The sequence below is a fragment of the Canis lupus genome, chromosome 2 (genome assembly GCF_003254725.2).
Source record: "Canis lupus dingo isolate Sandy chromosome 2, ASM325472v2, whole genome shotgun sequence".
Classification (NCBI taxonomy): domain Eukaryota; kingdom Metazoa; phylum Chordata; class Mammalia; order Carnivora; family Canidae; genus Canis; species Canis lupus.
The window spans coordinates 77817480-77839949 of NC_064244.1; the positions used below are offsets into that span (position 1 = coordinate 77817480).

Sequence of the window (22470 nt, forward strand, 5' to 3'; positions counted from 1 at the left end):
ATCATGATCTGAGCCAAAACCAAGAGTGGGACAGTCAAGCAGCTCAGCCCCCCAGGCGCCCCAGCTTAGCAGTCTTTGTGCCCATGGTCTCGGGTGTTGGGAAGGCTGTCCCGTCCCCCGTGAGGACCCCTCAGGTTTTCTCACAGGTAGTCAGCAGCTACCTGCCTGCCTCCATGACCAGCAGCTCTCAGTCCTTAGCTGCATAGAAAGATCTTTGGGGTAAGAGTTTATCCAGAGCTGCTGGCAGGTCCCGGAGGCCAGAGGGGCATCTGTTGATCCATACAATGGTGAAAACAGAGGAAACTTAGGAGAAGAGTGAGGAGCTGTCACGACATTGACAGCACAGACCAGGCTGTGGTCTGGCACTTGGTATATTTTCTCCTCTGTCCCTCACAACAGCCCTGCGGGTAGCACATGGTAGCCTCATTTTACAGGCTCGGAGAAGTCAAGACACTTGCCGGAGGTACACGGCTCATGAGAGGTGGCACTGGAGGTTCATGCCGGGGCCAGTCTGCCTCCGAGCCCTTGCTCGGCAAACCTCGAGAAAGCTGTGTGTGTTGCAGGGCCTGGAAACATCTTTGCTGTGGGTAGTGGCCTTGCCTCTGAAACGTCAGACAGCCGGAGCTCAGGCTCACGGCTCACAGGCCACCTCTCCGGGAATGATTGGTGTTATTTCCTTCTCCTTCCTCCCCTCAGGTCACCATGGAGTAACAAGTATGACCCTCCTTTGGAAGACGGGGCCATGCCTTCTGCTCGGCTGAGAAAGCTGGAGGTGGAAGCCAACAATGCCTTTGACCAGTATCGAGACCTGTGAGTTACTTCCTCCCTTCCCACTTCAGCGCTTGTGATTTAGATAAGTGAGTCCCAAGGGAGGGTGGGAGCAGGCCAGGCAGCCTTCCTTGAACCCTGTCACCTGGCTCACCTCGCCAGTGATAACTGAGCGCTCACGGCGGGCCGCTGGGCACTAGCCTGGTGACTGGGTCAGGGATGAGGCGACTCGGCAGTGGAGCGCTCTCGTGCGCAGACCTGCGTGTGCAGGTCCCACGTTGTGCTTCCTCGTGGTCGCAGGTACCCCTGGGCCAGCACACACTCTGCATGTCCTCTCAGACCCTCACAAACATGAGAGCTCTTTTAGTCCTCATCGTTCAGATGAAGAAGTTAAGGCCCAGGAGGATCCGGGCATTTGTCTGAGGCAAGAGGACCCCAGCCTGTCTGTCTCCAGGGCCCCTCTGTTTTTCCATCCTGTGTGCCCCGACCAGTCGTGCCTGGGGCTCAGAGACCCCCACCTCAGCTGAGGCCCTTGCACGCTCTGACCCACCGTGTCGCTGACTCCTGAGTTCTTTAGGGCCTAGTCCCTGTCTTGGAAGGTGTTTTTGCTGGGTCTGCGTAGATTCCCACCTCCCTTTCCTGCTTCCCCCCGGTCCTGCCACCCACCATAGCACCAAAAAGAGCAGCCACTTACCGTCTGGCCTTGCAAAGAAGGGCTCTGGAGAAGCTTAGCCTCTGACACAGTCCTTCCTTGACCAGTAGAATCTCATTGGAAATTCAGGTCTGTACTGAACACAGAGCACAGCTGTGAAAGGCACGGCTCCACCACACAGACTCGGTCGTTTTCTGTGAAGGGCCGGGCAGCGTGGTCAGAGTGTCGGCGTGGCGGGTTGTAGGAGCCTCTGTTTACTTTGAGTGTTTTCTTGTTTTACGTGTATTATCCTCTGAAAGTGTAAAAACCCAAAAAATAGACAATAAAATAAAAACATGAAAACCACCTCTTGAGCCTTGAGGTGGGTGGGCTTTGACCCTGGGCTGGTCATTTCCCCACCGGGACTTAGGGTCTGGGCAAGAAAGTGGAAGCAGGAGAAGCAAAGCACCTGAAGTGCTGGAACCATTGTCCGGAACTGTTGGCGGCACGCGTGGTGTGGGGATTCAGGACTCCGTCCCGCAGGCACTTGGAATGGCTTTCTGGCTCTTAGCAGATTTGGTAAAACACCCTAAAGAATTTCTCATAGGAACTGGCTTGGGAGGAAAAGTGCCACTTCTCAGCCTGACCTGCAGGCAGAAAACCCCATGACACTTAAGCAGACGAATGCAGTACAAAAGCCAGGTGGAGCAGATGGCCCTCGATGTCTCTGTCGCCCCTGAAGTCACCCCCATGTGACTCAGCTTTAGCTTTGGCGTTGGCCAGGAGCATCCGTACGTACGTCGATCCCTGCAGGAGCGTGTTGGGAAAAAGGATTGCCCCTTACAGGTGAGGGGACAGTCAGCCCAGGTACCTTGCCCAACCTCCCAAAGCCAGTGAGTGGTGGACCTGGGATGTGAAGCCGTCCTCATCCAATTCCGAAGTCCAAAATCTTCATGTACTTGCCCAGCGCTGAAGGTACCCACCAAATACTGGAGGGTACGGCCTTGATCATGGCATCCCTGCCCTCTGGGGCGTCCTCTGTGGGAAGACACCGCATGTGAATGGATGCCACGATGTATGGTGCGATGGGGACTGACTCGTGCTTCAGGTGGAGCGGTAGGGAAGGCCTCTCCAGGACGTGGTGGCCTTGGAGCTGAGGACTGATGCCCGCAGGGGGCCAGCCATGCCCCAGCCACGAAAGAGTGGTCTGGGCGGGCACCTCTTAGATTCTCCAGGGGTCAGAACACTTAGGGATTAGAATGGTGACTTCCTGAATGAAGCGATTCAGACATGTGGCCTTTGTACTGCCCTTTTGAGCCAGGCCTAGGGAAGAGCCCAGGTCTTATCTTTGACTTCTTTCCTTCTCCTTCCTATCTTCCTGGTTCACATACATAGTGATGCATGGTCATCATTAGGTGTGTCCCTTCTGTGGGGTCTATTTTTTTTTTAAGATTTTATTTATTCATGGGAGACACAGAGGCAGAGACATAGGCAGAGGGAGAAGCAGGCTCCCCACAAACAGCTCGACGTGGGACTCGATCCTGGAACTCTAGGATCACAACCTCTCCGAGATCACAACCTGAGCCAAAGGCAGACGCTCAACTGCTGAGCCACCCAGACATCCCCCTTCTGCAGGGTCTGGATCAACCGGGGCGGTCACCCCCTCTCAGTATGCTCACACCACTCCAGGTCCAGCAAGGCGTGGGACTCCCTGGGTGCATCTCCTTCGGGCACCTCCTGGAAAGACTTTCCTTCCTGGGCAGATGTCCACTTTGCAGGTAGCGGATGTCTGTGAGCCTGTGCTCGCCTCTGAAGAGGGAGTTGACCACTGGGGGGCTGAGAGGGGCCGCCGGGACCGCTGCCCGCACCCAGGTGGGAGATCAGACTAGACCAGCCCAGACCCTGAGGTGCTGTGGCAGTTTGCAGGCATGGAACACAGCCAGACGGCACACCTCTGTCCCGGCAGCATCCGTGTGCTGCTGCTGGTGGGGAGGAGAGTTCGGGGCCTTCGGTGCCGGGGGTGCGGAGAAGCCCATGTCACCCACGTGACAGCAGCTACAGGCTACCATGGGGGTGGTGGTTAGAGCGTCACTGGGGACCCAGAGTCCTGTTTCAAGCCACCCACTGTTATCAGAGTACTGAGGACACTCTCTCCTGAGACCATGTGTGGGGAACATTTTCCCAGCTGGACCACACATGATGAGTTAAAATGAGACCCATTTCTGAGCTAAAAATTATGAAAACAAAATCTTTTTATTCCCCTTTCCTGCCTTTTTTATTATTATTTTTTTAACATCTTGGTACACTGCTCCCCTCCAGAAGTTCCCATTCTCAGAGTGCCCTGAAGCTGTTGGTGGCCACGCTGGTGACCCTAGTACGGCCCAGAACGTGACCTCTTTCGTTCCTTGTGGTTTTGGAGCAGAGGGAAGTCAGCCTGCGGGTTAGGAGGCCTTGTCTCTGCCTTGTGCACAGGCCAGCAGTTACCTGGGTGTTCTAAGGGCCAGATGGTTTCATAGGATGAAGGGACAGTAGGTCACGTCATGTCTTCCCTTTATCCTTCATCTCTGCCCCTTCCCATTGGAAAGATGCATTCCAGAGGTGCCTGGGGTGACTGGGGCTGGCTCAGTGGGTAGAGGGCAGGACTCTTGATCAGTTGTGAGTTCGAGCCCCACATTGGGTGTGGAGATGACTTAAAAATAAAACCTTTAAAAACAACAGTAACAAAGACACATTCCTTTCCTATGGGAAGGCTCATGTGTTGTCAGCCCCAGGGAATGAAGCCGCAGAGCTCCACCTGTCTTCCTGTCGTGTTGGCAAAGGTCACTCTGAGGGGAGGCATTCATTCCCCGCAACACAGCCCTCTGTCTGCTGGCCCTGCTGGTTCTGAGCTGCTGCGTGAGGAGCCGGGAGGGTGGCTTGCGTCCCAGGCCTGGAGAGAGATGCCCAGAGCCCCAGGCAGACCAGACCCACCCACCCTGCCAGGAAGAAGAGGGAGCGCTGCCGCCCTGAGAGCAGAACAGGAGCACCATTGTGCCCAGGAGGACGAGATGAGGAAGGCTGCCGTCTCCAGGGCGCCCCAGTTCCAAACTGGAGCTCGGCCTGCGCCCCATGGCAGTTGAGGAATGCGAGGAGCCTACCCATCCCCTGTGCTCACCTGGTCCTTGATTCTTGATGACCCCAGATGTTTCAGATTCTTTGGAACCCTGATGGGTCACTGAGTTAGGACTGGGCTAGCCTCTCGACTTTCTGACCGCGGTGGACACTCCAGGGAGCTGCTCCTGTGGACTGCTGGTGGGAAGGCCCCCCCCTGCGCTGGGAGGCCCGCTGAAGTCAGTGCAGAGTTGTTGTTCTGTCCTCTGAAGGTCTGGAGATTTGGCCCCCACACACACCCCTCTGCGGCCAAAGGCCTGAAGTGCTTTCTTGCCACCCCTCCCCTGCCGCCCCCACTGGCTGTGCCTTAAGACTGACCCTGTAGGAATATTTTGTCATCCAGCAAACCGGCAGACCCCTTGCTCCCTCTGCTCGTCGTGGACCTACTAACCTTGTTCCTGTCCCCGATATTCTCCTTGGAAGGACGGATGCTGGAGACTAGAACTGAGATATGACCCAGGCCTGAGACCTAGAGCCACCCAGGCTTTTCCAGAAAGGAAATGCTCGCTGTTTCCCCGGAGGCTGCTCTCTGCCTGGAGAGATTACAGCTTCCTCATTAGCGTCCTGGGGGAAAGCCTGGATTCTGTCCTCAGGTCTGTCAAGGCTCTGACTTTGCAGGGAATTAGAATGAATTATGAACCGGAGCTGGTCCGAATGGTCACAGGGAGAGCAGGGCCAGGGTTGGGTGGACCCGCAGGCCCTCCATGTGTAACTCCCGGGGGGGGGGGGGGCATGGTGCCCCCACCCCACCCCTGCCTGCACAACCGCCCCCCCTTGCAGAATAAATGTGCCCTCCTTTGGGGTGTGGGCAGAAGGCGAGTAGGGGCCCATCCTCGGAAGCAGGTCAAGTCCCTGCTTGCCTGACTCTCTGCAGCTCCCTCGCTGTGTTCTCCCCTGAGTCCCTCTGACATTTATCGATGTCCTTTTTTGCTGTCATCATGGCAGAAAGGCCTGTGGTGGCAGCTTTCCCCCCGAGGAGGAGTAACTATCCAACAACTGTTGATTGCCTCACGCAAGCGGCCCTGGTCAAAGTGTCGCACGTCCTTGGGGACATCAAGCCTGTTCTGCAGGCCGGCGGGGTGGGGTCTACTCTCAGGCCACCCTGATTCCGAGCCTCCCACCCTGGTCACCAACATCCGGGCCACTCGAGTCCTCTCTACCAAGCCCCAAGGTGGTTTTCTACCTCTGAGCACAGGCCCTGCTCAATCCAGGGACTGTCCCTGGAACAGACGTGGCACCTGGGGAGTGGGAAAGGTAGCAGAAAGGGCAGGCTCTTGGGTGGCTGGCTCATGGCTCAACGTTTCACACTCGTTCTTGGCAACGTTGACTGCTTTTTTAGGCCGAAGCCTAGGGTAGCTCATCAGTCACAGAACCCCATCACCGGATCTGCGCGATGCATCTTTCTTGGGAGAGACTCAGCAGTGAGACCCGCAGTGTAGGGTGGACACTTGCTGCCAGAGACTTCGCACTTGGGGTGTGAACCCCAGGATCACCGCTTTGATTTTTGGGGGGGGGTTCCCAAGGAAACCTTCCCAGCTCTAGCTTTCACGTTGGGTCTCACTGTTGCCTCTGTCGGCCTGGATTCTGCTGAGACCAGATGTTCTAACTGCAGGGGCTGGCACGGCTTTCTTCCAGAGATGATTACTCCCATCTGTGCCAGACATCTTGCCCCGTGCTCTGCAATCCTTGGCTCTTGGCTTGCAGCAGACAATACCTTCAAACATGCGGTTGCAATTTATTGGCCTTATAAGTTAATTTTAGTGGGTGTGCAATTGATTGAAATCAAAGCTTAATGAAGGCCAGAGTCTGGGGGGTGGAGGAGCAGGGCGGGAAGGCATTTTGTGTTCTTCCCTTGCTTCGGGTCTGAGATAATCTTCAAAAGATTTAATTAGCTTTTCTAATCAGCCCTTCTTGTCTGGAAGAAGTTTACAGAATGAAACAAGTCTGGCGTCCCTTTGGCAGTCCAGAAACCCACGAGCCTCTCCGGGAGCAGCCAGGGTGCTTGGTGGATGGGCCTTCCCCCAGCTCTGTGCCTTCTCTCCCCTCTGGGGCCATGCTAGAATGGTGGTTATTCCTGCCTCTTCCTCCCATTCTCTGTCCCTCTGTCATTTGACATTTGGGCAGCGCTGGCCCTGGAAGGGCAGGGCATCCATACTCGTGTGTGGCAAAGGTTTGCTGCCGTGGCTTCAGGAGTCCTGGAAATTCCCGTGTTCCTAGCTGCCTTCACAGACCTGAACCCTGGGCCCCTTGGGGTCTTCCGACACCCACCCCCCACCCCGCTCCCCACCATCATTGGATGTGAGCATCAGGCCTGGGGAATTTCAGGGTTTCTGTCCTGGTAGGAATTGCAGAGGACAGTGGGGGCTTTTCTGAAGAAATGGGAGACGCAGGGGCAGCAGGTCGGCGATGGTAGGAGATGCTGCTCAGACGGGAGGTGAGGACACCCCAGGAGAGGGCTCAGGCCCACCACCGTCCAGCCAGCTGCAGAATCAGGAGGAGCCGGGCCTTGGAAGGACCTGGACTTGGTTCTCTCTTGTGCCCTGCTCGCTCAATGACCCTGGGCGAGTAAGTGAACCTTGTTGGCCTCTGTTTCCTTATCTGTTGAAGAGGGACCCCTGCCGGCTTCAGGGCTGAGGGAGGCATTCAGTGACGTGCAGCTTGTAAGGCTCCTCTTGCACTGACTTGTCGTGTCCACGTGGTGACCTTTGAGTTGCCAGGACAAGACTGTTGTAATTTTGCAGCAGTTATCCTGTGGGTGTCTTAGGTTCTGTGCCGTTATGGCTGTGGATACGGGGTGGTTTGGGTGCAGGCGGTGTCATGTCACCGGCCACCTTGGAAGGCTGTGGGTTCTGCTTGGGGCTCTGTTCCCGGCCCACAGTGAGACCTCAAGTAAATTCTGTAACTTACTCGAGTAATTCGAAAACAGAGTGACATAGTTCACATCTGTGGTGATGGGAGAGTTGCACAGACACTGAGAACCGACCATGCTCTGAGCAGGGGGCACAGTGAAGAGTGGGTCGGGTGCACACAGGAGGGAGGGAGCCAACGTACGAAGCGCTTGCACAGGTTGCAAAGTGCTGTGAAGGGCCAAACCCAGGCATGGAGGCAGGGCCAGCAGGGGGGCCTTACTCTAGGTTGGGGCGGAACTATGGAGTGTAGCGGGTTTGCCCTTGTGCAGGAAAGAGTTTGAGTAGCTAGCGTAGGACTGCTGCCTTTGGAGGGCTGGCCCTTGCCTGGTGTCCAGGAACTTTGCTTTCTGGAAGGTTCCTACCATTCCTGATAAGAATGGCTCATGATGCTTAAAACTCTTTGCACAAACACTGTGGGTTATGCTGAACTCCTGTCTCCCTTCTGGTATGTGCTAGGTGGAGAGCGCTCTAGCAGTAAAAACCCCGGTCACTGAGTCTCATGAGCGTCCCTGTAGATGGCACCTCACATTTGTCATAACTCATTGCTGGAGAAATTAAGTGCATCCTGTGTGACCTCTGGGAGAGGGGTCACAAGCTCTTGCAAACTTGTGTCTGGTTTCCTCAGGACTTCTCCTTTCCGTTGCCTACTCCTGCCCTGTCTCCTTCCACTAGAATGACTCCTGGTGGCAAGACTGTGCTGACTCCTGTGAGCCTCTTCGTGAATCACTGACCCTTGGGAGGTCATGGGGAGCCTGGGCTCAGCCATGAGGCTGGCAGGAGCCAGGGAGGGTGGTGGAGGTAATGCTCTGAGCAGTGGGAGTCACTCGGACAGTCCTGAGGTGGTTCCTGGGCTGTGGGGTCACTGAGTGAAGGCCGGGGCAGAGTGTGAGCAGTAGGGAGACGTACCCAGGCTCTTGTCAGGCATGGGCTTTGAGTGTCCTTCTCAGTGCATCAGGACGGGCCTGGAGGGCCCCAGGGGCGCACAGGCCAACTCTGAAGCATGTCCTAAGAAACTCTTTATAAGCAGTTTGGAGGCTGGATTGGAGAGGCCACGAGTGGAAAGATCCTGCCTCATACTTCCTGTAGTCTGGCTACTTGGTCCTAACTACTCGTCCTGTAGTCTGGCTGGGGTGAAATCTGTAGCTTAAGGTCACCCAGTGCTTCTCACTACCAGAAACAGCTGGCCATTACCTTCAGTCTCCAGAACCACAACCCCACTGGGAAGTGCACGAAAGAACTGAACAGGGAGGCATGAAGTGGTGGGAGATAATTCAGGAAAGTTCTGGAGCTGGGTGAAGCCTGGGCCGTTTGGTTTGGCACATCCGCCCTCACTCCCTGCCCCTTCACATGGGTCTGAATGGCTCATGATGCATAAACCTTTTTGTTCCTGCCCGGAGCTGGAACCTTTCCTCTTCCCAGATAGAACAGTCTCCAGCCAGCCCTGCGACAGGCCCCACGACAGCCCCCGCATGCTGTGCTCCAGGGATGGCCGCGCGAGGATGGGGTCTGCATCTGGCTTTCCACTTGTCGGCATTGTAATTAGTACTTGGGTTTTCACATGTATTATTTGTATCTTCAGCCATGCGTACAGAGGGCCTCTGAGAACCCTCCCCGCCTGCTGTGGGACTCCGGCTTGCCACAGCCTCGGGCTTGTGTGAAAGTGCTGGAAGCACTTCTTGGGGAAACCTGGGCCCCCGTCCGTTGTGCCATTTTCATTGACTAGTGGAGAGAGGCCAGTCGACTTTCCAGGGGCGCTGAGCTAGTTAGTCTGCAGCCAGCCCCCAGGGGGCTGTTTTGGCTCTGCCGTGCTTTCTCCAGCCCCTAAAGAGAGGGTTTGACAAGCCTGCAAGCTGCCCCCAGCCCGCAGAGCCATGATGGGAGCGGCCACCGCAGGGCCCCTTCATCTGGCATCCTAAAGCTGCAGCTCCGGGGTTGGTGGCCCTGGCAGGCACTGGCTCTCACCTGCTAAAAGAAAGTCCAACAAAAAGGAGTGTACAGAAAACCATTTTGTGTACAAACATGGCCCCCTGAATCAGCATCAGAGACCGTGGTTCCTCCAGAACTCTGAGGTGCTTACAAGCGTGTGGCACACAGTCATGCTTTGGATTGTGCAGTTCCACGCATTGGGGTGCAGACACCCACGTGGAAGGAGGGACCAGCTCCCCCCATGGTCGAGCTGTGCTCCTGGCTCCCGGGAGACACGTCTTTTCCCAGATGCTGCTTTGTGCAGGTATTGAGGGCAGGTGGTCTTAGGAGGGTTTAGCCAGCAGGCCCTAGCTGCCTCACTGAGGTGAAGGAGCCCCCTGGCTGCTCAGTGTGGGATCCTTTGTTCCTCTGACCGTTCTCCCCCCACCTTGAACCAGCATTGTGTGCAGAGGCGCTGTTGTGTGTGTGTGTGTTCATCTTAGCTAAATTCCACCACACAAGCTGAGCCAGTGCCCACCTGCACTGCTGCAGGACCCCCTCCGCACAGAGCCAGCCAGACCCAAGGGTCAATCCCAGTCCCAATCCCAGTGGCTGGGGCACATTTCTGTCGCTGTCTAGGTTTCGGTTTTCTTAACTGTGAAATAACGTATTCAAAGCCCTTGACACAGAATGGGTTCCCATAAATGGCAACTCTTGGGCGAGAGTGGCGACACTGCAACTCCAGAAGGCCTGGATCGTCAACATTTTGAGTCGTGGGCAGAGTGGGCTGGCAGGATGGTTGAAGGGGGTCCAGAGATCCAGGAGACGGTCGCGGCAGCACAGCTCAGTCAGATCCCAGAGCCACATCTGCAGCCCTTGCAGCAGCACCCTTATTTCTAGAGAGGCCTTCATCGTGTCTCTGCAAGTACAGAAATATAAAAAACCTATAAAGAGGCTGTAAAGGAATAACAGCCGTGATCCAGATGTGCACTTTCAATGCACAACTGGCATTAAAGCCACACATGCCTAAGCTGATTGGTGTGCTTGCTCGGGGCACCGTCGCACCTGTGTGTCCTAGAGGGAGTTTCCACAGAATACCTGTCCTGTGTCCACAGGCGGATGTGGTGGAAACAGCTGGTCACACACACACAAGGCCCATTGGATCTCAGTGGCACATCCCCCAGCCCAGAGCCAAGTACCCCCCTTTCTCCATTTGGTGCAGAGCTAAATGCAGCCCCCGGGGAAGTGGGATGGGACCGTGCTCACGGGGCAAGCAAGACCTTGCTTCCTGTGTGCAGTTCAGAACAGGCCAGGGTTAGGAGGAGGGAGATGTGTCCTTGTCGGCCCAGAGAGAAAGAGACTTGGGAAGTCGACGGCCACCAGTTTGTGCCTGCTCTGTGCCAGCCCTTCTGCTCTCCTGTTTCCTGCGAGCCTCCTGCTGCCTCCAGGAGGTGGTCTCAGGGATGCACCCGAATGGAAGCTGGTACCCCAGAGTGGCGGAGGAGAGCCCACATGTCCCGGGCCTCCTTAGCTGTGGCTGTCAGCGTGTCTTCAGCTCTCCGCAGGCTTTCCAGAAGCTGTACCCACCGGGCAGCACCCACGCCTCCTGTCGGATGGGGAGGATGCTTAGCCTCTCAACAGTGGCGTGTTTGGAGCCAATGAGAAGGGAACGTTGGGCTGCACTGCCAGGACGGAGGCCAGGTTTTAGATGCCTCTCCAAGCAAATTGGAGGGTTTTCTTTTTTCCTGGAGTAGAATTGAATTGTTCCCACCTGTAGGTAGCAGCTGCCTTTTTATGCTGTAAGGATGTTTAAGGATGATCAGAAAAACCAACTGCTGCTGGTAGCTGAGAACTTCAGTTTCTTTTTTAGGCTGGGAGGAAACAAGAAGTTATTGTTCTGGGGCCAAACCTGAGCCACTGGTGGAATGGGTCTGCCTCGGGGCTTTATTCTCCCTGCCTTTGCCATAAAATCAGTCAGCGGGCATAAGAGTTTCTGTTTGAACAGGTGCCCACATGACCTCCTTGTCACTGTCAGGACCAAGTGCCAGTTACAGTAAAGTGTGAACCTCAAGCCTTGCTGCTGCTCGATGAGACCCCAGAAACACAACGGACCGCGGACGTGACCCGGGCACCCAGAGTAGGGAAGGAGAAACCTCCTGGAATCTAATGGTTTGGGACATTTTAAGGGACAGTCTTCCTAGCTTGGGACAGGATCCTGGAAGGATTCCACTTGTTTTAAATGGACTGGCATTAAAAATATGTGCAGCCAGAACCCTTGGCCTGGCATTTCAGCTGGTGCCACCACATCTGTTGGCTCTGTCCATCCCTCCTCCTCGCTGATGGACCCTGCGGTCTCTAGTCAGATCTGAGGCCATGGGAGTCCCCCACCCCCACCCCAGCCTTGATACTGCCCCCTCAACTTGAAAGAAGTGTCTAGGCCATAGGCATCCTTCCAAATTGATCATCCCTTTCTCCACAGAAGCTTCACTCCAGCCTCCAGGACTTTCTAGAGCCACTTGGGAGAGCTGGTGCACACAGTGTGGAACTCGGTCGAACTCATCTGGGTGGCATCCTACTTCGTGTATGTTCCCACACATAAGGGTCTCCAAGGAAGAGTGGCTTGGATCAGACATGGATGACAGACTCAGAATCCCCAAAGATACATGGAAATGGTGAAGCCATGACTCTGAGAATTAAATATAACAGATCTGAGTGGAAAATCATATTCTTAGGTCCAGTATACCAGGTTTTTAAAAATCTAGGACGTGGGAGAGAATTTTACAACACGATTAAAAAAAAAAATTTCATGGGAGAGGATGAGGACAAGCTTGTCTGTGTCAATATGAGTGACACGTGGTGGCCAGGAAAGCTGCTTCAGCCCTGGGCTTTCTGGAGGGGGAAGTAGCCTCCCCCCACAAGAGATGTGCTGATAAACAGGGCGTTGACTTCTGTTCTCGGACCCTTACGGTAGAGGGTAACCAAGGCGTGGGGACTTGAAGTCATGTCTTATGGGCAATAATGTAATGACAGGAAGGCCAGAGGAGAGAAACCTTGGCGTTAATGTAAGCCATCTTTAGTTAAAAAGACTCCATGCGAGAAGAGCATTTAGTTCTTATTTTGTGTGGTTCTGGCGGGCAGTCGGTGCAGGTGGGTCAGTCCAGTGGGAACTATTTGAACTCTTCAAAACAAAAATGGTGGCCCCGGTCAAGTAGTGAGTTTCCTGTCACTGAAGGCGTGTAAGCAGAGTCTTGACCACCTTGATCACGATGTTAGTAATCTGCGCTGTGGTTCTCAGGGTCTGCCTCTTACAGGCTCTCTGATGCAGCCACCAAATCCCCGGCAGTCTGAGCTTGGGAAGACCCCACTGAGCTTGTGAGCCAGCTCCTTCATTTTGTAATTGGGAAAACAGGCTTTGGCACCACACTGGTGCCAAATAGATATTCCTTGCGTTCCTCTTGGCGCATTGAATGAAGCCAACAGCAGAAGAAAGCCCCTACACGCTCTAGCATCTAGGGGGGCTTACCTTATAATGCCCCTGACTCGGCTTGGGGCCTTGGGCCTTGGAGCTTGGGGATGATGGCCTGGGCTTCCGCATCGCACGTGACAGCACGCTGCCAGGGGCTGCGTCTGCTGCAGCCTCCTGGCCCAGCCCACGTATGGCGAAAAGACCATGTCTGTGTGAAGCCAACAAGGGCCCGCTCCCAGCAGCTCTGTCCTGGCTGCGGTTCTTCTGGGAGAGTCGTGGCCTGTGACTCATCACCCGCCGGGGCCTCCGTGTGAGACGCTCGGATCCGGCTCTTCTCCCCAGAGGCGTTTTGAAAGGAGGGAGCTCAAGCCAATCACAGCCCCTTCAGTGCATTCCAGTCCCATCTTCCCTGATACACGTGCAGCCCAGTGTTGGCCAAGACTGGGGATTGGGTCATGCTCACTTACAGCCCAGGTTCCCAGAACAAGTTTCCACTTCCTTTTGTGAAGTTGGTCATTTTGAGTGTGAAGTCTTATGTTTTTCCCTCTTTTCTATTCTGCCCCCCGCCCCGGAGATCCTGCGGTTGAAGAATTAGGGACACAGAATCTGTGTCTGTGACTATGATGTGATTCAAGTGCAGGGGTCATTTTCTGGGAAAAATGCTGAACTCTGAGGACAGGAGAATTAACTGGCACGTTGGGCTTTTAGTTGGTCCACGTTCAGGGATCTGATGGTAGAGAGTACACGTGACCGGATGCTTCACTGTAATTGCCTGTGCTGATAAATAGGTAACCCACCTGCCGGTCTTGCCTTGTGCTCCTGGCTCGTCCTGGGCACAGGTATCCCATGGTGCCCCGAGCTTCTGGAGTTTACGGAACCCGTATCTGCCTGTTGTCATCAAGTACTCGTTTTCAGATGGCCTGACTTCCGGAGCCAACGCACGGTGGCTCCGTCTCCTTAGTGCCAGCCGTCTGAATTCTCTGTTCCATCTGCCTTAGAAAATGTTCACCCTCGGGGCGCCTAGCTGACTCAGTGTCTGGAGCCCACAACACTTGATCTCCAGGTCATGAGTTGGAGCCCCATGTTGGAAATGGAATCTACTTCTTAAAAATAAATATTTGATTAATTAAAATTTTTTTAGAAAACAGATATGAAGCGTTTACCCTTACTGAGAATGTCTCAGAAGCCCCCCAGGACCATTGGTGGAACCCTCCGATGTGTGGTTGAGGGGGTTTGCTCTTCAGTGACACCAGCTCAGAGTCTGACTCGTTTCCCCCGCTGGTGTTCCTGGGGCTTTCAGAGGCCCCACTGCCTCATGGTTCGAGACTCTCCGGAGTGGCTTCTCTGGTGTCCCTGCCGATGGTCCTCGTGTTGTCCAGCTAACAGATCATTCACCCTCTTCACCATCTGTGGGTTTCAGGCCTAACCAAGAAAAGCCTATGCTCTTGTCTTTGGGCCTCTGTGTCTGAAAGTTCTCTGAGCTGCCCTCTGACCGGAGGGTGGAGGGTTCACCGCAGGAACTCTGGGCCTTGCCTCTTGAGCTCAAACACCCCGTGTCGTGGCAGTTGGTACTGGGCCTGTCCTCCCTCCCTTCCTGGATGGCGGAGGCTTTGAGAGGATCGACCCCTGGCAGAGCCCAGGGTAGGCCTGGTTGCTTCCCCCGTAGCCTGCTCTGCGTCCTGGGCCACGCTTGAGTGTTCATTCACGTTGACATGCAGGGCCCGAGAGCGGGTCGCTGGCGATGGTAGAGCCACCTTATTGAAATGGCATGTTAGCATTTAAACAATATTAATACTATTTGACTCATTAAATATACAAAGGCCAGTTAAAGTGCTTCCATGTGTGTGCTGTTAGTTCTGGCGGGCGACTCCTCAGATGGCTTTATGTGGTTTCAGACAACATTTTAGCACATTCTTAAAATACCCACAAAAGCCTTTATGTAAAAACTCATAAATGTGAACCACATAAAAATTATTTTTTTCCTGTTTCATGTCATTATGATCAAAGTACAGTAGGTAAGAATAAATTTTCAAAAACTTGTTGAGGTCCCTCTTTAATTAATGCTTCACTCACAGAGCGAAGCCATAAACCATGTAATGGGGGGCTGTCTGTATGCCCCGCAGTTACCCCGCCACCAACCTGCTCACTGCGGTCCTGACGGCACTTGTTGGAGAGGCTGGTGTTTCTGGGAGATTCTGAGCCGGCCCTTTCTGATCACGCAGTCCTCTGCTCCCTTTGTCTTGGAGCATCAGGTTGAGACTTGCTGCCACCCTAGTCCCTGGAGATGCCTTTTGGTGAATGGAATGCAGGTCCGTTGTTGAATTGTTGTGGTCTTGGGGCCCGGCCTGCAGAGGCCGGGTTTCAGCACGTCCGCCTCACCCCGATAGGGAACACCCCAACGGGACTCAAAGTCAGATCGCAGCATCGCCTCCAACTCGGCTGCCGTTCCTTTATTACACGTCAGATCGACTGTAAGTTAGGCTGCTACCCAGTGGAATACTACCTCAGCTAGTAAAATCACTTCTGGAGATCGTGTGGCTCCCTGGAAAAGCGCTAACGAATTCTGTGCCAGGCGCAGAGGCCGAACTCAACACGGCACCATTGCTGCGCTTGTCGTTACGTAAAAGTTAACACATCTGGACAAAGACTTGAGGGGATTTGGAAGAATCAGATTTATAGGATAAGTTGATACGTGGTATCGTGAGCTGGTTTTTATGTCTCCCTGTTTTGTCATGTCCTTGCAGTGAACTTAATTTTGGAGAAGAGAAAAGCTACTCACATAGAGGTCAGAACTGAGTTTGCTTTTTTACCTCCTTTGTCTCCCACATCTTGGGACTTTGGGCCCAGTCAGCGCGGCCCACAAAGGAAGCTGAGGATGCCAGGGAGAAGCTGCCCGAAGCGAGAGCCAGGCCACCGGGTGGGGCGCCAGAGTGGAAACGGCCAGTTCCACCTTATAAAACATGAATGCGGTTGTTATATTTTCCGGAAGAAAACAAACCTAAGGGATGGGACTGAGGAAGATCAACCGTAGGCTGCCTGGTGCTTTGGAGCTGGTCTCCGGGTGGTGTCGCCAAGGGCTCTCAGGCCACCGGGGTCTCTCCCCAGGTTCCCTTCTAGGGCAGCCTGGCCCACCTTCCCTGGTATTCTAACACGGTGCAGGGCCTTTGGCAAGACCACCGTTGCTCCCTGGTCGTGGGGATCAGGGTGGAAGGGTAAGAATGACCACTGGGCATCAGGCCTTCACTCCTGCATGGCCAGTGGAAAGAAGGGATTATTGGCCCTTTCTAAATGTCAGCACAAGAAAAGCCACAGTTTGTCGAGCTGTTTCTTCCCTTTTGATGTGGGGCTTCTCTCCCTACAAGCCGACCAGAGGGAAAACCAAGGGTTAGAACCCAGCCCTCTCCCTAGCAGCACTGGGATTGGCTGGACTGCTCTTCCTTCAGGAGTGCCGAGTGCCTCCTAGTGAACTTGTGAGCTGAGGGAATCACCAGGACTGAGAACAGGGCAGGAAGGCTCCCCCAGGCCCTGATTTGAGCTCACCCAAGCACCACAGGGTGTCTGGTCTAGAGGTGACCGATAGACCTCCACCCATCCCAGGTGCATTCCAGGGCAGCCTATGGGTGCCCAGCTTCCTGCGGGGCTGCTCCAGACCAGGATGGCCCTACAGAAGGAGGTGGGGCACAGGTCCCAGACCTAAATACTTCTCTACCCCCTCCCGTCCCTGGAGAGCGGGAGTGTGGAGAGTGAGTTGGAATAAGTAGGGTCCCTGAGTGCCCACTGTTGCAGATTTCTTGGAGATCACCTAGGATAGCACTGAGCTCTGCCCCGCCCCCCCCCCCCCCCCCCCCAGGTGTGTTTGTGCTCTGTGTTGCCCTGGCCTGGAGCCAGCCGCTTCCTGCCCTGGGGCCAGCACCTCCGTACATCTGTCCAGCAGACCCTCACCACGCTCCTGCTGCGTTAGCCCTGGGAGGGTAGGCAGTGCTAGGAATGGCAGCTGACAGCTTTATCACAGTGGAGCCTGCGGGGATGGAGAAGTGGGGACAGGATGTGGTGGCAGCAGCAGGCCGGCCCCACTCTGCCCGAGGAATTCCAGGGGGGAGAGGGGAGGGTAGCAGACCTTGTAGGGACCCTTGGGTGCCCTGTGGGCCTGCAGTGGGTTAGGGCCACGGCACCCTCCAGCCCAAAGGCAGGAGGCTGTCATTCTCATGAGGAAAGGCTGCTGCTTGCTCCAGCTGTTACACACTGGTGTAGATCACCAACTGATCTTCGGATCAAAACTTCTTAGTTTGAAACAGTTTCGGATTTACAGTAAAATTACCCCCAAAAAAGAATTCTTGTGTACCCTTCACCCACATTCTCTAAATATTAGTGTCAACTGTGTACATTTTTAGTATATAACTACTTTGTTGAGAAATCACAGACATGTTTATTTTTAGTACTTATTTTTACTAAAATCAATAATAGTTTTTGGTCAGATTATTTATTTTCCTGGGTTTTTTTTTGTTTGTTTCTCAACAGTCCCATAAAGTAGGTATTACTGTTACTATTTTATAACAAAGCTAATGCCCAATTCAGTGGGTACCTGCTAGCACTTAAGAAACAGTTGGTGGGTAATGTGCGGCCACAGCTCGTGATGGGGGGTGCTGGGCCCGTGTCCCCCCCCCCCCGAGCACATGCTCATCGCCACCCACGTGTGTGCTGCTGGCGAGGCTCCTGGACGCCTGAGCCCATGCTCACACACACCAGCCCTCCCAGCAGGTCCCAGAGTGTGCCTGCCACACCGTGGATTCCGAGGTTAATTAGGGTCACAGAGGCCACAGACTTGCTGGTAAAGAACGTGCTTCAGCAGCGCGCTGGTAGCGAACGTGCTAGGCCGCAGAGACGTGCGTTTTCCAGTGATCTCGTTGGTCGTCAGCAGAGTTCAAGGCCCCACATGGCAGCTGGTGACCCGCCTGTGCCCCGGCAGCCTCGCTCTGCCACTGTCACCTTGGGTCTCGGATTTGGGACCTGGCCCGATTTCCTTTTCTTCTCTGGCCTCTTATATTTGTTCTTAGGGATTTTTCCATATCGATTCAGACCTGAGTAGGGAGCTCCACCCTCAGCTCAGCTCTTCCTTTCTGGGGCTCTGGGAGGGGAGGAGTGTGCTGCTGTTTTCCCCCTTTGTCCCCCCTGTGAGATAGCCATCCCCAAAGACAGGAATGTCGAACAGTGACCGTTATCCCATAGTAATGACCCACTGACCGTCCTTTCCACGTCACACACTTTGCTGGATGCTTCCTCTGGAAGAAACCTGGAGCCCAGAGTTGTTTAGTGAGTTTGCCGAAGACCACAAAGCTAGAGTCAGTGGCAGAGCTCACACTCCGGTTCATCTTTAGGACTCATGCACCCGTGATCTTTCTGTGACTCCTCCCCCAACCAGCAGGTGCTCAGGACACATGTGAGCATCAGCCCTGGGACCATCACAGGGAGGGAGGGTCCTTAACCCCAGACGTTCAGATGACGTTTTGTGAACGAACCCCCAGGCTGCTGATCTTCAGTCTGACAGGCTTAACGTCTCATGCTCCTGTTTCCGGCAGGTATTTTGAAGGCGGCGTCTCGTCTGTCTACCTCTGGGACCTGGATCATGGTTTTGCTGGAGTGATCCTCATAAAGAAGGCTGGAGATGGATCCAAGAAGATCAAGGGTTGCTGGGATTCCATCCACGTGGTGGAAGTGCAGGTACGCCTCCCCAGCGGGTGTTCTTGAAGGGGGAAGTGCTGTGATGTGCAGACCCCCCCCCCCCCAATCACTCCTAAAAATGCCCCGGAGCCCGTGAGATAAAGATAAGTCAGGATTGCAGTAGTCACTGACAGTAAAGATCCCCGAAGAACTGAGCACACATCCCAGATTCGGTCCCTTAGAGACCGGCTGGAATTTTACAAGGTCACGTCGTGGCCCCGTATCTAAGTCAGGGACAGGTTAGAGTGACCCCGGGTCCAGGGGCCGCCTCAGGCTCTCCTCAGCTCAGAGTCCCTCCTGGGCTTCTGATCCCTTCCTCCTCCCGCAGGAGAAATCCAGCGGTCGCACCGCCCATTACAAGCTGACCTCCACCGTGATGCTTTGGCTGCAGACCAACAAATCCGGCTCTGGTACCATGAACCTCGGAGGCAGCCTGACCAGACAGGTAGGGTCTCCCCAGGAGGTTTGATCTTTGGGTCTGGGTCACGGCGTTTACATTAAAATGCTCCTGGGCCGGTTAGGACACACCCCTGATAACATGTAGGATGAGTGACTGTCGCTGTGGTGACTTAGATCCCTCGGGAGGACTGTTGGTTGCGAGTGACAGAAGTAAAACGCTGCCGTTACGCAAAAATGAAAACAAGGCCGTTCGCATAACTGAGAGGCCCAGGCTTGGTTCGGGGTGTCCGGGCCCAGGACAGGAGCGCCCGGCACCACCTGGCTTCTGCTTCTGGCCCCGGGCAGTCCTGGGGGGAGAGCTCTTCTTTCAGAATTAGGTCTGCCCTCACCCCAGAAATGTCTCCCTGGCCTCGGTTGCTTGTGTCCACCACAGGATCACCTCCTGAGGCCGAGGGGCATGAGGCAGGCTGGGGGGGGGCACGTGACTGCAGGGAGTGGTATCAAGGAAAAAGGGGTGTCGGATTCCTGCACGAAAACCTGGCTGCTTTTCACAGAGGGGGGGTGGCTGCTGGCAGGCAGCAGACCCGGGCCCTGGGCAGAGAAGGGGGGGGGCGGGACTGGGGGTGACGGCACAGCCACAGGGCGGGCGGCCGGCTGCTGGGGGCCGTAGGCAGCGTCTCCAAAACGAGGAGAAAAGGCCGAAATAAAAGCTGAGAGGATCCGGAAGAGGATGTGCCTACATGAAGCATCTGAGCGGGTTTCCGGGCCTTCCTGCGCGCGCCGGGGGGGGGGGGGGGGGGGGGGACCGGTCACGGCGGCGCGGGGCTGAGCCTGTGTCCCCTGAGCCCCCGCCCCCGCACAGCCGCGGGCCGAGGACGGAGCCGCGACGCTCCCCGGCATCCCTCGGTGCAGGCTGGAGCGGGGAGCCTTTCAAAACTCCTCACGTTCATCCCCCTCACGAAGAAAAAGCTGCTTTAGTCGCAGGATCCCGACGTTGGAAGAGCTCAGAGCTCCCCTCCCAGCCTGATGCGACCCCTGCCGCCCCCTCGGCCGGACCAGGACCAGGGAGCGCGCCGTTCCCTTTACGCTGGCCTCTGGGAAACGTCGGAACAGACCCTGTCGCCCAGCGTGCCCCGGGTCGCTTCGGCAGCACCTCACCTCACGAGTGCGCCGTGTCGCTCCCACCCCTTCTCTCTCTCAGCAGCCTCGGGGGCTCCAGCGATTTCTCGTGTGGTTGGTCCCTAAGAGGAGATTAGTGTTTGTCCTCACAGTTTGACTTTCATCCGCTCGCTCCTCAGCAGTGAAGCTGACTCTTGGTCTCAGCTGTCCCGGGGGTCGCCGTTCCTCTCGGTTTTGTCATTTGCACCTTAACCGGGATGACTGTGACGTTGTGGTTTCGAGGCCAGATGCAGAGCCCTCCAGCGGGGCTACCGGACACCTCCTCAGACGGAGGCATCGGTCTGATAATCACCTTTCGTAGGTGCTTTTTCTTAGGGGGAGTTGGCTGACCGGCTGTAAAGCCACCGTCTGAGCAGGGCTTCACATTTTTAAAGAAATGCCCTTGGAGTGGTCTGTGGTCCGATACCCACCCGCCACTTCCGTCTGGCTCCCTGCCTCAGTAGGCCGGGGGGCTGCAGGCGTGGCTGCAGCTGCTTCCTCCTCACCGGGACACACCCTGTCACTGTATCACTGTAGCTCAGGCCCATCTCCTCCTGCAAGGAACGGGGCTGTGCTGTTTCCCACACCTGGCCGCCACCCACCCGAGGCAGCCGTGTCCCTGGACCGTCCTCAGCAGCACTGAGGAGCCCGTTGGACACGGAGCTCTTTGGCCCTGTCCTGACCCACCAAATTGTGATCTCAGTTTAGCAAAAACTTCCAGGTAATTTATATGCACACTGACATTCGACAGGTGCTCCTCTTGGGTTCTGCACCCCATTCCACCGTTGGTGGAGGGTGGTCCCGAACCCACACCATCTGCAGCACTTCTCTGGCCACTAGCAGGGCATCCCACAGTTCAGCTGCCTCTGACGCTGTCCACCTGAAGATGGCCTCAGATCCCACCAGTTGAGGGCTCAGGCTCCTGCCCCCCGCCCCTCCCCCACAGACCTCTTCAGATGCCAGCCGCAAGTCAGGGTGCCACCTGTGCTTCTGACCTACCAGCTGGGTGTCTGAGGTTTCCGTGACCCCCTCCTGGGGTCTGATTACTTCACTGGAGTGGTCACAGAAGCTCACCCAGGGACTCATTAGACTGGTTTATCAGAGTATACAAATCAGCAGCCAAGTGGATACATCAGATGACGTCATAAACAAAGGAGCTTCCGTCGTCTTGGAGTTGAGCTGGCCCAGCATGGTGGCACTTAGAAGCATTCTGTTCCCCAACCTGGAAACTCTCTGAAGCCCCCTGCTCCCCTGCCTGGAAACTGGGGGGTACTGAACGTCCCCCAGTCACCAGAGGTGTTTTCTAAAGTCACTCCATTAACACGAGCCCAGTTGTGGTAGGAAGGGGCTCATTATGAGTAACAAGACCCCCAAGTCACCTGGACGGCCCTGAAGTGACTTCAGGAACCAAGGACAGGAAGCCAAGAAAGATGGCCCCATAGTGGCTCAGGAGAATCCGAGGCTTATGGGAGCCCTGAGCCGGGAACCGTGGACCAAGACCAGTACACGTGGGGAATGTATGTGTCTTGGTCATCTGAACGAATATATGTGTTTCTTACAAATCAGGTTGTCCCAGCTCCACGTGCCTCTCCCCCATCTTTTGCTTCAGTGTCCTTAGCAGTCATGTCCAGGATGTCCCTCCCCTCCAAGTATGTCTCAGGTGAGCTGGGAGCTGGACTCGGAGGTGCTGCTTCCCCCAGAGCAGACCCGTCTTCCCATCCGCTTCAGATGCCTCTTGAAGCATCTGCGTGTAGGACCCGGGACGGCCTTCGCCTGGTGTCTCTCTGTGAAGGGAGGAGAAAGCACAGACCCAGGAACCCCTGGTCTCCCCGAAGTCGGTGCTGGCCACAGCACAGCGTCCTGGGGAATGTCATCCAAGGGAGCGCCCCACCCACCCCGGGGCCAGTAGTGCCTGAGCTCTCAAGGGTTCCTTTTGATGGCAGACGTCGTTTTAAGAGAGATGAAAATTCCAATCTTTTAATACCTCTGTTTGATAGAAAAAAACATATGAAAAGGATGAATTCAGTGACTCAAGTGCATCTGTAGCCACGAACCATGGACGTGCACTTGAAAGCTTGCAGAGCAGGTGTTTTGTCAGCAGGCCTGGGGCACATATCCGAGCCTTACGCTTTCCGTGCTAAGCCTCCACCGCCTCCACTGAGCCTAAGCAGCCTGAAGCCACCAGGGATCTTGGGTGTCCCTGGGTGGGGCTGTCTCCACTCCTCGGAGCCGAGGCTGGTGCATGGACCACAGGCCTTTGTCCTCCAGGAACGACTGGCCGGGCAGCCAGCCGAGCCCCCAGGCAGCGAGCTCTCCCGCAGCCCGCCTCCCCCACACCCTGCCACCTGGGCACCAGTGGAACATCC

The 22470-nt window shown here is 55.4% G+C and overlaps 1 protein-coding gene and 1 long non-coding RNA gene across 6 annotated transcripts in view; one reads left to right on the plus strand and one right to left on the minus strand.

Moving 5' to 3' along the window:
* The window catches only part of CAPZB (capping actin protein of muscle Z-line subunit beta), a 130369-nt gene that overhangs the window by 96086 nt on the left and 11813 nt on the right, over window positions 1-22470 (plus strand). For 4 of the 5 annotated variants that reach the window (XM_049106534.1, XM_035713973.2, XM_025447961.3 and 1 more), the window contains exons 4-6: window positions 697-810; window positions 18406-18547; window positions 18876-18992. In XM_049106534.1, coding sequence (XP_048962491.1) covers window positions 697-810; window positions 18406-18547; window positions 18876-18992 — 373 coding nt within the window. Of the gene's footprint in view, window positions 1-696; window positions 811-11842; window positions 12026-18405; window positions 18548-18875; window positions 18993-22470 lie in introns of those variants that run through there. The other variant, XM_025447964.3, reaches the window with a different exon arrangement.
* On the minus strand, window positions 3644-22459 carry LOC112660426 (uncharacterized). The gene is made up of 3 exons (XR_003136915.3): window positions 20105-22459; window positions 15640-15779; window positions 3644-10282 (listed from the first exon to the last, which is right to left on the minus strand). It is a non-coding gene; the product is annotated as an uncharacterized LOC112660426 (long non-coding RNA).